General features: G+C 39.2%; 1 protein-coding gene across 1 annotated transcript; it reads right to left on the bottom strand.

The window, feature by feature from the left end:
- Nucleotides 1–204: 204 nt before the first annotated feature.
- si:dkey-202e17.1 (uncharacterized protein LOC555344 homolog) lies at nt 205–12,692 on the bottom strand. Its single transcript, XM_036145606.1, has 3 exons — nt 12,333–12,692; nt 3,182–3,852; nt 205–715 (listed from the first exon to the last, which is right to left on the bottom strand). Exons 1-3 carry the CDS (start codon nt 12,481–12,483, stop codon nt 548–550), a joined length of 990 nt encoding a protein of 329 aa, XP_036001499.1. The 5' UTR covers nt 12,484–12,692; the 3' UTR covers nt 205–547.
- Nucleotides 12,693–15,386: the final 2,694 nt, after the last annotated feature.

Raw genomic sequence — 15,386 nt, 5'->3', positions numbered from 1 at the left:
CACCAAAGGACACCTGGTATGAATGTTAACTTGAAACCCTCCATTAGCCTGAAGAGTGTTTCTTTTCCTCAACCAATGACAGGTGTTGATGAGCAGTAGCAGGACTGAGGCACTGTTCAGCTGGCTTGATCCACTCACAGCTGCCCTTATATGCTTCTCTAAAAGGAGTCAAATTATACATTCACTAGATTTTCACTAAATGAAATTAAGGTGTTAACTTAGGTTAAGTCATGAACCACACCTCCAGTCACCAATTCTCAAGTATAATGAGGTTTAGAATTGGCACACTTGAATAGAAAACTTTGTCGGCTGCTCTCAGTTTCACTTTCTTCTCTTTTATTCATGCTTACCATCTCCTTGATTATCTTTTTCATCCCAACTCTTCTTCTGCATCATCCCAGTCAATCTGCTTATCGCTCTTCATGAAACCCTCTTCACCCTCATTGAAGACCACTCTTCATCGTACTGCACATTGTCCACATCCCCTCCTTTTCTTCCCACTCCTCTTCGTCTCCACTTTTGATCCCTTTGCATTTCACTTATCTTCTCACTCTTCTCTGTTAGTTTTGTTGTTCACTTCCACACTTTTATCAGGCCTAAATCTATATGTGTATCCATATGGTCGCAGATGGTAGGTAAAATACTCCAACACGTACTGCTGAACGGCATAAATGTAGTGAAAAGATACAGCAAGGTCAGAGCAGCAATTCGGACCCTGGAGAGACAGGCAAACAGAAAAAGGGAAAGAAAACTTTAACTTGGTTCTTGAAATAAAGCTATTTTAACATTTAAGCTAAACCAAAATGTGCCGTTTGTAGTCTAGAATTTTAAAAGCTTCATACAGAGTCTGAACGAGCTGATCTTGCAGCAAATTCTTGTTTTGGAGTATTTATAGTTCTTTTAGAAGAAAGCTCCAGCTTATAAAAAGCTAAAGATTGTGTGTAATAGCTATGGTAGTTTAACAGATAGATCCAATGAGGGGACAAATGAGCATTCAGTGTCTATTTTCCTCAGTTTATTTGTAATTGGCCTATGCACATAAAAACTCACCCAATGTATCGTAACAACTCAAGTAATCTTCACATACAAAGAAATAAAGACAAATTCTTCTATAAGACAAATTGCATGTGATAAGTTGGGAAGAGAACTAGTAATATAAAGTACTGAAAATGTGAAGAAAAGGCACTAATAAAAGGCCTGAACTGTAAATAAAAAAGATGAAATCTGTCACTTTATGGAAACAATCCTCTCTGAGCCGGTGTCTCTCCAAAGTTTCATGATGGTAACATAATGACATTAAAGATAGTTGATTGATTTATTCTTGATTCTGTCTCGGTCCAACTACCGGCCTATAAAGGTTTTCTCAACATCAAGGTATTGCACAATAAGCATCTCATGATTAGTAAAAGTAGGGAGCTCTTACAAGCTCTTTGCAAGCTCATTGTTGTAACACAGGGGTGTCACTCAAGGCCCAAAACCTCAAACTCAGAAAAAAACAAATACAACAAGCTTTTTTATAGCCATATTAAAGGTGTCATGTTTAATCATGCTCAAATGACCAGAACACACAGAGAGAGACAGAGAGAGACAGAGAGAGAGACAGAGAGAGAGAGACAGACAGAGAGAGAGAGAGAGAGAGAGAGAGACTCTCCTCTTTTGCCTCCAATTCTTTTCTCTCTCGGTTCCTTTCCTCCTTCATCACTAACTTTGATGTGTCATGTAACAGCTTCCCTGATTACAGCCAATGGCACAATGAACGAAGCAGAGGCCACATCTAAGTGTGCATATACAGTACAGTGTGAAGATAACTTCTTTTACATTTAACCTTAAAATGTATCATGGAAGAAGACATCTTCTAGATAAATATATTTTTGGGTGAATGCATTTTTATTTATTAAATTTATAGTTTTATATTTTTTGTCAGACCGCCATTACATTTTTCATGTTGTGCACCCCCTAGTGGCAGCTCTTGGGAAGCCCTGCCATAGACCTATCATGCATAGAACATGCTGCCAGAACCTTTCCGATTCGAAACCTCTTTGTGGGGAATAATATCACTAGTTTCTCCACAGAGAAAATGTCTTGAAGCTGTCATAACCAACAAGGACCTTCTACTAAGTGGCTCATTAAGCGGGTCAGAAAATGGATGGATGGATGGATATTTATTAATTATCATACTACTATTCTACTTCATTGTGCATAACTTTGTTTATGGACTAATTTGTTTCTTTGTATGTATGGGTTACTATGGTTGTCATGTTAGAATGACTATTTGACATAAACGCTGATCAAAAAGATGAAAGGAACAGTTTTTAGTATAATATCCAGTAAGATAAACCTCTGTAATATTGATCTGGTCTCTTCTGGTGTTAATTCAATTAACAAGGAGTGTAGTAAAAGGGCAAAACAGAGATGACCATAAAAACAGGAATGGTTTTGCAGGTGGAGGCCACAGACATGTTTCCCTTCTTTGTTTTTGTTTTATATTTTTGTTGTTTTTCAGTAGTTTTGCATTTGAATTGGCTTAGTGTCACTTGTGCTATCATTAGGCAACACCTTGACATCACAGAAGTTATACAAACAACCCAATGCTGTCCAGGAATGGATATCAATACACGCCATAGCCATAAGGTTTGCTCCGTCTCACAGCAAAGTCTCATGAGCATTGAGGTTGCTCTGGGAGAGCTGGACAAGGCTGTTGGAGATCCTTAATTCATCTGTAGGACCAGCATCTGCTCCTTTGTGCAAGGAAGAACAGCTCAGTGATGCCCTGGTCAGCAAACGCCATCAATCATCTCATAAGGAGCATGCCCATCATTGTCAGACATGCATACAAGCATTTGTGGACCATGGAAACTACTGAGGACCATTTTCAGTTGATGACACTTCAGCAAATTGGACCAGCCTGCCACACCAGTTTTTCAGTTTCACTTTCTCAGTGACTTCAGATTACGCCCCAGTGGGTTGATCATGGCATCTTTTCATTCCTAACACATGACCCATTCCATATCAGTATGGATACATGATTTTTTCCCAACTGAGATCTTATGTGTTTTCAAAGTGTTCCTTTATATTTTTGAGCAGCGTCATAAAGCTAATACATTCCAGATTCATTGTTTTGCTGCAGTTTAAAAAAAATCAAGACATTGTTATAAACCACCGATTTACTTCTGCTTCTTACCTCAATTGGAGGATAATAGTCATAAATCATATGCCAAGGCCGACGTCTTGGTAGTTGTCGTATAACATAATGGTCTAGAGGATAAGGGTGGAAGGTTTGCCTGCCCTTCACGTCTCGGGTGTCTACTGGCTTCACCTTCATTTTCTCCATACATTTACCCAAAGCCATGTCTTCTATTTCAGAGAAGTGGGTACAGTCTCCTGTGTGAAAACCTTTTACAAATCTCCTCAGTGCTTCTTTACTCAGGACGTAACCTGCTCCTCCACTCATGTAGCCTTGACTGATGAAAGGGCTAAAGCGCCGACCTAAATACAACGGTTCTTCTGGGTCAAGTTTGGATAAGATGTACCGCAGGTTCTCTACGACCACATAAGTGTCGTCATCTGCTTTCAGGAACCAGCTGGCTTCATCCAAATGGTGCTGATGGAGGTACTGGAGTGCTCTGATGGTCTTCCAGTACAGGTTTTCCCTCCCCTCACTCACATTCAGCTCCACGGTGGGGAAATCTGTCTTCACTGAGCTCATGTACAGCATTTTGTGGCAATGTTTGCCCCACGTTTCCTTGATGTGCTTGGTCCGTGATTCCAGGTTCCTGGGTCCGGTCATAATCCAACACAAGATGTCTGTAGAGTTATGGGTATTTCCTGCAGGGTTGTTTTTTTTGCTTGGTTCTACAAAAAAAAGACATGTTTTGCATAGTTTACAACTCTGGAGCCGTACTGGGTCACATGTACTGTTAATTTCAACAACAAGATAAATAAATCATGTTAATGGAAGAAAATAGGACAGAATCTAAATAGAGGATTGTCACCTGGACAATTACTAAATCTCAGACTTTTTATCTTAAACATCTGTCTTCATATTCCCTAAAGACCCTAGGTCATCCAAGGTTATGTATGACTGAGCTTTTAGACCATTAAACATCTTATTGAAAATGAATCAATGAAATTATTTATCAAAACAGTTTGAAGGGTAAAACATTACATATGCTAAAATATTAATCACAAGATTAATTAAAGTAAAACAAAAAAGTTGTGATTTCTACCAAATTGTGTCTTTATGATGGCTGTGATGGAAGTTTACCAAGATGCTGCCTCAGTTGTCTGCCTCCGTACAACCTTTGCTTGTACCTTTGTACTGTTTTTTTTTTTTTTTTGCATATTTTTTGCATAATATTTGCAACTTTACTTTGTTGCTATATTACTGTCACTTTCAACACAGAGAAACTCCCCAGGCTCAGACAGTCCTCTCTGGGCGGTTATTCTCTGGTTTTGATTGACCCAGAAAATTCTTCTTATATCCTGATTAGCAGACAGGCTGCTCTCTGTGAGATCTACCAGAGACACAGACAGTGAAAACACCCAGGCACTCTTGTCAAGTTCCACAAGTCAGGACTAAACACTAACCTGACAAAATGTGAATAAAACAGATGAGCTGTTCCCTCTCAGCACAAAAAACTCTACACAGATCTGCTGCCCTCTGGTTCACTAAAACCGGGCGTGGTGAATTAATCCTGAACTGTGCACATTCACTCAAGCACCCAGAGACAGCCGAAGCTGCCAGGATGTTCCGATAAGCAGATTACAAACTAGAATGGCAACTTCTCCCATACCAATCATTTTGGAAGATGACGACGTCCTGGTAGCATAATTTATACATGCTTCAATCGAAAAACAAGGCATAGAACAGTTTTAATGTTGGTTGAAATTTAGAGAACTCAAAATTAGCATAAAGAAAGCAGTGATAGTAGAAAGGTAGGAGATGCTATACTCTCCTCTCGCACAATGGAAGAAACCCACTGAATCCGCATAGAATCACAGCTAATGCACAAAAGGAAAATTTTTATTCCAGGCCTATGTTTTAAATTATTCTAGAGCTTATCACAAAAAGTAGTCAGACTGATTAATCCAGGTGTGTCTGACCTCAGTAACCAGTCAGACACACCTGGATTAATCAGTCTGTCCAGTAATGAAAGACAGGAAACAAAGGAGCTGCTGAAGTTCAGGAAGAAGTGGAGCTGTGCTTATAGCCCATTAGTGGGAGAAATTAATCTGCTTCTTTGAGATGCACAGGCCCCTGATGCGGCCAGGTGACAGTGAGAAACATATATCATCCTTTACCTGCAGGCTTGACCGCTACTTGTTTTTGATGTTAACGCAGAAAAACCTATTTCTCATAGGTATGTAGATGTGAACAAAATAAGTATTTGTTGCACTTTTTTGAAAAGGTAGGAGAACTCGGTCTCCACAGACAGCCACAGGCACATGCTAAATGTTTGTATTTACATTTTTTTTCCTCATGTCACTCTCCCCTTAGGGGACGGCAGAGCTCTTTGGGCCCCACAAATTTGGAAAGCCCTTCTAACCACCCTGGACCCCTCCACTCCCACCCCCACCACTTTGCCCCAACCCAGAGACACAGTTCTAGTTTTCTATTAACAACACTATTGATTTATTCATTCTATTAATCTTAGGTTATACTAAAAGTGTGGAGAGGCACATTCCTGGCTTTTACACTTGATTTTTGTTGTTTAAATATTAATAAATATGTAAAAATAAATGAAACCATTACTGTCACCGTTTCCTAATTTCATCTTGATGAGATGTATTGATTTTTATCCACAAGCAAGAAATGTCCCCATATTTGATTTCAGAAATCTGGTCACCTTAGGTTGTAACAAAAATGTTATCTCCACAAGGGTTTCATACATTGATGGGACATTAATGTTTATGTTATCCAGCCCACTCAGTATGACTAAAAATAAAACTAAAGCCTTTATTAGTTAGCGCCGAATGCCGAATAACATCCAGTTCCAGACATTTCAAAAGGAGTTGTTTTGAGGCATAAAACTTAATTGTTCTGCTCGGCCATCCTTCGGAGGTGCTATGAGCCTTATTCCCACATTAATATGGAATATTAATGCCGGTTTTTAAGGCAATGTCGATAACTTTAGACTTTAATCAGGTTAGTGACCGATCAATACAGCAACCCCTAGCGCCCGGATGTAGAATCGCATAAACAAAGGCAAGCGATTCTGAATTAAATGATTTTACAGGATAAACCGGTCTTTAGAATGTTATTTACTCAAAATAATGTTCTGGTTAACTTGTGCTTTGCATTGTGAATGGGTTGAAACACATGTGAAATGTTGTTCTGAATTAGTTAGGCTAATTGAACCACGATTCACATTCTTTAAGGTGAACTTTGGTTCCTTAACTTGAACAAAATATTATTTCATCAAATAATGTTTTGTTTAACTTGGGCTTTGCATTATGAATGGATTGAAACACATGCCAAATGTTTTTAACTCTACTGCATATCACACGCCCCAGCAGAGACAGCACTTGCTGTGGCAACTCAACAAGTACAACCTTTCACAGAAGTTGTTAGCCATGTTTAAACTAGGGCTGGGTGATAATTCAATAACAATATAAATCGATATGCTGGTGAAGATTCTCAGTCATCCAGGTCATGGTCATTCCAAAAAAAGTAAAAAAACAAAGCAACTGGACTTGTTTTCCGTAGTTGAAGACGTTTCGATTCCTCTCCCGGAAGCTTTCTCAATTCAAAAAGTCTGGAGTAATGTGGAGTAACAAGCTTTATACCACTGCCAAACAAAGGCCTTGTAATGGCTTAGATAACATGCAAGTTCAACAGAAACAGGTCTCCTCGTTACAGAGGTGTGGACCAGCTTCGGTCCAATCTGCTGGCTTAATGGCTTTAACGACCGCCCATTAAGGGGTGGACCTGTTTCGATTGAATTTGCATGCTATCTAAGCCATTGCTGGGCAATGGTATAAAGCTTGTTACTCATCATTACTCCAGACTTTTTGAATTGAGAAAGCTTCCGGGAGAGGAATCGAAACGTCTTCAACTACGGAAAACAAGTCCAGTTGCTTTGTTTTTCACTTTTTTTGGAATATATATTGATCAGTGGATGGACATTGATGACAGAAAAATTGTCAATAAAAAGTACAATAGTATAACAGTTTCCCTTCCTTTTGCTTTCTAGCCATGTAGGTTATTATTACCATCATTACATCCTCCCAACCGATCACAAACACAGACTCAAGAACCAAGTTCCGCCCCCTTCAACGAATTCAGAGAGCACATGTTCTTTTTTTCTTTTTACCTAAACTTGCAGTTTAGGTAAAAAGTTAGTTGGATAAAGGGTTGAGTTTGAATTCAGTGTTTGTGTGTTCTGTATCTAGAAATAGTTTGCTAAGCAACAATACAAAAAGGCTAGGTCTGCACTTAAAACATTTGGTTTTAATTAGTTGATAATTATAGATATCGATCAATATGATTTCTATCATATTGATAAGGTTTTTTTTCCATATCATCCTGCCTTTATTCAGTCTGCCCTTTGTATGTCAATTACTGGCTTATTTGGCTTATCCACAAAACAGGACATGTCCAAACTACAGCAAACAATTACGACCGTGGAGAAGATCGTCAGGGCGGACTTTCCGTTTATTCATGACTTGTACAGCTCTAGGTTCAGGAAATAGGTTGTTAAAAGCTCTTCAGGCACGCTGGACGTTTACTTTCAGTTCAGTGCTACAGAGCACTCTTTGTATAAACCAGATGTCACAGTTTCATTTTTTCCCCCAGTCTATCTCTTTGACGAACAATGAGCCCTTTGATGAACACAACAAGTTCCACTGAGCTGTCACATGGGCATCGTCATTGATACACAAACCGGTAGAATAATGATAAACAGGGCTGTTTTCATTCCCTGTGTAAATTTTCCTGTTAAACTCAAAGACGTTTAAATAAAGGTTTTACTAATGATATACATTATTTATATATCACCTTCCAACAAAGCCTAGCATTGACCAAACTGATTTACAAAATAAAACAAATAAAGACAGAGCACAAAGAACAGTGCTTGTTAAAATACAACCACAATAAAAAGATAAAGAATATCAAAGTACTAAAAGTTAAATATCTAAAGCCCTTTTAGATAAATGGGTGTCATGTTTGGTTTTGAACAAGACCTGGGGTCCGTTCTTCGTACGTTGCTTAAAACATCCGAGATCAAATGACACATCCAAGATGATTTCATCCGGCTGATTGGGTTCTTCAAACACACCTGTTGTTTATGATTAGTATGGCTGGATTAAGTTATCTGAGATAACTGCGCGTTCATGCGTTTGTTTAAAAGGGGAAATGTATCGATAGTAGAAACAATGATCAGCAACGCTGCTATTGGCTGTTCAGCATGGCCAAAGAACGCCCACAGTTTTTCTCTCAAGCAGAACACGAGCTTTTAATGGAAGGTTATGCTGAATTTGAGTCATTAATTAAAATGACAGGGAACACCTCAAAGTCTGTTAAAGCCAGGAGAGAGGGCTGGCAAAAAGTAGCAGACAAATTAATGCGTAAATACTGTCCGTGGTAGATGTTTCTATCACTTTCTACAGTATGAATTTTTGCATTTTAATAATCTCATATTTACTTTGTTCTTTTATATCAGAGCCTCCACGGGACCCACTAGAACATGGGGACAAGTAAAAGTGAAATACAAAAATATTCTACAAAATAGTAGCCTTTAATTATTATACTGTATTTTAAAAAGGCACTTGTTATGTCAAGAGATCCTAATTTCAGTGTCATTCCTTAGACACTGGAAGTAAAGGACGCGTGCAAACTGGGAATTTTAACAACAAAATTCTTTATCTATAAAAAATGAAGTTCTTCCTTCTCCAAGTCATCCACAGTTTACACGGTCAAAACTGTATTGCTCCGTGTCTAGGTAATCATAGTTTTTTCTAATACAATATACGGCTCGACAGGAAGCAAGACTTTTAAAGTAAAACTAAACATTACAATAAAATGGCCTGAACAAATCTTCTTACGGAATATGATAAAAAATAAAAAGCAAACCATCATACAAATAACTTAAATATTTTCTATTTATGGCTCTAACACCACTTTTTCCTCATTAAAAGCCACTGTTAAATTCAATTAAATTCAATTCAATTTTATTTATATAGCGCCAATTCATGAAACATGTCATCTCAAAGCACTTTACAAAGTCAAGTTCAATCATATTATACAGATTGGGTCAGATTATACAGATTGGTCAAAAATTTCCTATATAAGGGAACCAGTTGATTGCATCAAAGTCCCGACAAGCAGCATTCACTCCTGGAGAAGCGTAGAGCCACAGGGAGAGTCGTCTGCATTGTCCATGGCTTTGCTGCAATCCCTCATACTGAACAAGCATAAAGCGACAGTGGTGTGTTTGTCTGCTTATAACAGCCACCAAGAAAAATCTCTCTACAATTACACTGTCGCGCTGCGCTAAAGGATCCTGTCTATTGCGCAATACGCGATTAATTCGAGAAGCTCTGCAAATTATTCTTGCACCTTCCGCAACAGGTTGCAGTTGTAAAAATGGACATGGCTACGACAGACTTCCCTATCTCCTCCGCTTCTACAGCTGCGATCTAATCCTGTTTACATGAAATAAACCTGCTCGAGAGCAGGCTTAAGATGGCGCATATGTTGCTATGACAGCAAGTTCAGGATGAGTTTCGAAGAACCAAACGATCCAAGATCATGCCAAATCGTTAACAATTAAATCCAGCTAACTGAGTTAGCGACGTACGAAGAACGGGCCCTTGGTCAGAGATTTCGGGGCTGTAGGGCCAGCGACAGAAAAGGACCAGTCCCCCCGTTTGTTCCACTTAGAGCAGATATGTGTCTGCAGACGGTAGTGTGCTACTGGATGAGTGGAATATTAAAAAAAAGTTATATGGCTGATTTTCTCAATTCCTCAAAACAAATCATGATTCTTAAACATTCATATTCATCACTGCATTGATTAACTGGTTATTGCCTTCTGTTTTTTTTTTTTTGTTTCATTAATTTCTCTTAAATTATTAGCTCCAGCTACTGAAGCTGCTATCCTTGCGATCCGGCCCGGATAAGCGGAAGAGGAAGGATGGATAGATGGATAGATATTAGCTTTCCTTGCTTTCTTCATTTTACTTCATTTTTTTCTATATATGAGTGCAGTACTTGCTGTTTGAGAATGCCAGCACGCAAATTCACTCCAGCTGGTGTTTTATTGTACCTCACCTCACCAGGCAGGTATTCATAAAGTCATAACTGAAAGAGACTGAGAGCTGTCTGGCTGTTATTTCCTGATGTTCAGGTTGTTCCCCAGCTTGCTAATTTTGACATAGATGTCAAACTGTTCTAGTACTTGCCACTGGCCCTTATTAATTATTCGTAGACAACCCAAACCCGCTGCTGCACAACACTGAATACTGAAAATGAATCAGAAGGGGCTTCGGCAAAAATTTTATTTAAAGATGTGCACACCTATGCAACCAAGCTGTTACAGCTTTTTATCGCTTGTGGTTTCTCCACTTACAGATTTTTGTATTTTCCCCCCAAATGAATCATGTCACATTACATAGGGAAAAAGTGTTAAAAGGATTTATCACAGCCTCAATTTTTTACATCACAAAAAATGGCAAACTGAAATTGAACCTCGTGTGCACACTAACAACATTATAATGTGTATTCGTCTTGGAAATTGCACTGTATTTGTCTGATTTGAAGTAAAAGTGTTGCAAAAATAGTACTGTTACTGACATTTTCAATAAAATCGCATTTGTAATGAAAACTGTGACAAGTCTGCCTAAGTCAGCTCACTACATTGTCTGTGAGGAAACAAGCGTCTTAGACTCAATTCTCTTTTCTTTTTACTCATCAAACAGCTACAGATATAAGGAAGAATGCTGCTTTCGGAATTATTTTAACAGTTATTCACCAGTCATCTATTTAAGAAATAATACTGTGCTGTTTCAAGTTCTCTTTTTAAAAGCCAAAAAAGTGTGTGCTTTTCTGGGAAACCAAATCATATTCATCATGAGTTACGTGTCAGGTTTCAGGTTACAGAACAAGTTGATTCAACACAAGGAAACACAAGGAGAAAATCAGCAGAAACTATAGTAGGTGCAGTTTGACATTAAAATAATACAATTAGACATTTTTATGCATTATGGATACATTGGTTGATCACATTCTGCTTTTCTGTTTGTTTTTTGTTTTGTTTGTTTTTTGTAGTTAGGGCTAGTTTTTAAGAAATGTGATATATTTGCACACTGTAACTGTGCAAACACTTCTAGAGAATCCTGTTCAGCACCTCTGCATTGTTCCCCACACAGTCACAAGTTATTTATACGGCATAAATTGTTGACGTTCTGCAAAAAGTTACAATCAAAAAAATGTAAAACATATAATCAAATTCAGTTGAAATTAAGAGATTACAATTCTTAAATTACATTGATCTCCCCTCATTATAACTGCAAGAAGAGGTAACTGAATGTGGATTCACCTAATCTGGACAATCTAATTAGCAAAGTACTGGAACCCTTGCATTGGTTGTTGTGGATTCAAGACCAGCTCTAGTTGCAACGTGCCTCTAGTAAATAGACAGTCTAAGTGATTGGGCTTTTGTGATTAATTTATATTTTATTTATCTCTGTATCTGTTAGAAAAAGGCAGCCTTTTAATCGCTTCGTTTTAAAGTTGTATTTTTGATGAATGCCATCTGAGATCCTTTCTTTACAGTGTTAAAAGTTACCCAGTCAAATTCCATGGAATGAGTATGAGATAATTACTTAACCTTGCTGTGCATTTCTTCAATACATCTTGTAAACTTAAATGTTGACAGGTGCCCAAGGGCGTCTACCAGTTAACTGGAATGCTTATCTACCAGACCTGCACAACATGTTTCTACTTTTTCAGTTATCTTTTCATAGTATTTGGTTTCCTTGTTATCTCAAATGATCTATTTGAGTGAGTGGGAGAAATTCCTCATTTTTGCACAACTGTTGCAGCGCATTGTTAAAGTAGTCTTAATAAAATGACTGAAATATGAAATCTGATCAACCAAGATTCTTAAAAATTATGTCTGTTTGATATTTTAATATCAAATTGTAACTCCTGGAATTGATTCCACAAAATAAAAATATAAAAGGTAAAGCTTATATAATGACTGGATCATACAAAAGACTTAAAGGTAGATCATTTCTATCTTCAAAATAACAACAGAACCTATTTAAACCATTGCATATTGTATGGTTCTGATCTAATACCACATTTTATCCCAAAATGTTTTTAAACTTACCTCTTTGTAGATTCTGGGCATAAACACTGTGCTTTCCTTTCCCCACTGAGACAGAGACCTGCTCTTTTGAAACCATGTTGTTCAGCAGTAAGTGAAGGGAGAGAAATCCAGTCATCAACCCAGTAGTGAACGTCACAATTTTAGGCCTCATTCTTCTTAATGAGAGGGTTAAACTAAAAGACTACCTTTTCAAGTACGTGTTTGCTGGTCAAACTTGAATGAAAAAAAAAAAAAAAACATTCCCCTTGGTAATAGTAAAGAAAACTAAACTGAAGAAAAATTCATAAAAACTTTACCTAAATGGAAAGATTAGTCCTAGTTTGATCGATGAGGAGCTGACAGACGGTTACCAGAGAGGCCGATCACTTCCAGGTGTTTAACTTATTTTATTTCATTAGGCGGAGCAAAAACCAACACCAAACTGGTGTCATTGCACCTATGCTTTCAGTTGGAACAAGATAAAAAGGGGGAGGAGAGTGTAAAGGTAGCAGCACATATTGTCAGTCCTCTCAGCAGAATGTGCTGCTGCAGATATCTAAACAAAACAGATTCAGCTGCTGCTGAACCACGAAGGGCTGCACATCAGATAACGTCAAGTATCAAATGTCAAGTATTTGATTTGGCTCCAGCAAGGAAGAGTCTAAGTTCTCAAAACTTATCTTTTCCTTCTTTTATAGAAATAGAAAAGAGTCTTCAAGGGGAATAAACCAGATATAAAATAATGGTAACAACCCACAAGGGCACACATAATTATGACATACAAAACGTATGACATATGACATTTGACTCATTAATCCCCTGACCTCTGCAAATGTAAATTAAATTCTTAACATTTCTGTACTAACATGCAAACAGTAGATGGCAGTGCAGTATTGTGGATACCTCTACAGTGCAGCGTGTCCACAGTGGCTGTTTCCTGCTGCCTCATTCACCTTGTTTTCTTAGTCACACTCAGGCTTGTGTAAGGCCTGGACCAAACTCAAAGGATTTCAGATCCAGGTAATGCATTGATGGAATGTGGAATGATTTTAAAGAAGAAAAATCTTAAAACTATTGACTGCATTTTATTGACTATATCGGGTACTTGTGTGGCGCCGCAAAACAATGGCCACCTTTGGATTGTGCTCCTTAGTGCTTTTTGTGTTATTGCTTTTTAACAGTGTTTTCTGCTGTCCCTCCCTGGTAACGTATACCAGAAAAGACATGTTAAACGTCAGACTTTCAACTTCACACATTATTCCACCTCTCCTGATTGAACCTGGAACTTTCCAGAAGTTATTATTCAGAGGAGCAGCATCCCTGTACGGAATCTACCAGAGATGCTGCCGACTGGGAAAATGTGCAGGTATGCTGTGTAGCGGCAACCTTGCAGCCACCGCTTCAGAGTAGGAGTATAGCTCAGATCCCAATGCGCGTCTTAGAAAAATAGAGGCATTTATTTGTCTTTAACTTGCATACAAACAAAAGTGCTCCCGCATCACGCAGCTGAAAAACTGCTTGCCACGTCCACTCTACCTGACCGGTAGGTGATGGCACCTATATATCACGTCAATCAATCAGCTTGTCAATGTCACGCCCACCATACAGGAAGAGCAGCAAATAAGCATATCACAATGAAAACATAAACATATTTCCAACTAAAGATTCAAAAATAAATTAGCAGAATTAGAATGCAAATATGTTCATAATAAATTCAGAAAAACAAAAGATATGCAAAGCAGCTCCAACATGCTGGTTAAAATGAAACAGCAGGGTTTTCGTTCTGCGCTCAAATCTATCCACCTGGAGATGTTCGCTCTTTGGCAAACAAAACAGATGAACTGCTTCTTTTCAACAGAACTAACCCAGACTTCAGCAGATCTGCTGGTTCTCTGAGAACAACGTGAACAGCGGACTTCACTTAACGGGATTTAATATTTTTCGGGCAGACCACATAACAAAGCTCACTGGGAAAATACGAGGAGGCAGACTCTGTCTCTACATAAACAAAAGTTGGTGTACAGATGTCACTGTTGAGGAAATCATGCAGCCTCACATAGAGACATAACTCACTGACCTCGTAAACCAATTTATTCACCTTGGGAGTTTTCCTCCTTTGTCCTGGTTGTTGTTTATATTCCATCTCAGGCCAGTGTTAGTAAGGCCTCACTTCACCTGGTTGACCACATAACTAACATGAAGAAATAGGGTAGTTCATTGTTATTGTTTTGATGCGGGTTTTTCGCGCATGCGTGCCGGACTGGTAGGCAAAAGGCGAACACAATGGCGGACGCAAACAGAGAAACTGACGAGTTATCCACGTATTTTTCTTCTTTAGATAACGTATCACAAGATCGTTTTAAGAGTAAGTTGATGGTTGATGGTATCAGATTGCCAGATCCACACAGCAAAAGCCTGAAGGGACGGAGCGAGTCTGTGAAATGCTGGCCAAGTGTTCCGTACTGCGACATACAGCTGCCTTATAAACACGGCAGGCCAGTACAGACAAGAGAGCACGAAAGCCATGAAACCACTGGACGGCTACAATTATTTTATATCGGGAAAAAGGCTTGAGCAACCCCCGCGACGCCATGAAGGATTAAGAGGGTCAGAAAATGGATGGATGTTCAGACATGTTTGTAACAGCACAAAGCGGCGTCGGACACAGACAGCGTCTCAGCAGAGAGGAAGACCCGCCCGGTAGGTTAAAAAAAAAAATATTGTTCACTACGGATTATTTTGGTGTTTGTGTCTTGTTCAAATGGGTGGGGGTGCCGGCGACATTGCAGCATAAACACAGACGTACTAGCGCCCGTGAACGGGCGGCGGGGAAGTGCCGATCGCTACACGGGCCGGAGGAGCGGCCCGTGTAGTGTTTACGCAGCGGCGGCTGTCTGGAGCTCCAGACAGCGGCTGCTGCATAAACACTACACAGGCCGGAGAAGTGGCCCGTGTAGTGTTTACGCAGCCCGTGAACGGGCGGAGCAGACAGCGGCGGCGGAGCAGACAGCGGCGGAGCAGACAGCGGCGGCGGAGCAGACAGCGGCGGCGGAGCAGACAGCGGCGGCGGAGCAG

The sequence above is a fragment of the Fundulus heteroclitus genome, chromosome 13 (assembly GCF_011125445.2).
Source record: "Fundulus heteroclitus isolate FHET01 chromosome 13, MU-UCD_Fhet_4.1, whole genome shotgun sequence".
NCBI lineage: Eukaryota > Metazoa > Chordata > Actinopteri > Cyprinodontiformes > Fundulidae > Fundulus > Fundulus heteroclitus.
The sequence above is the reverse complement of the archived record's forward strand: the minus strand, read 5'-3'. Positions and strand labels throughout refer to the sequence as shown.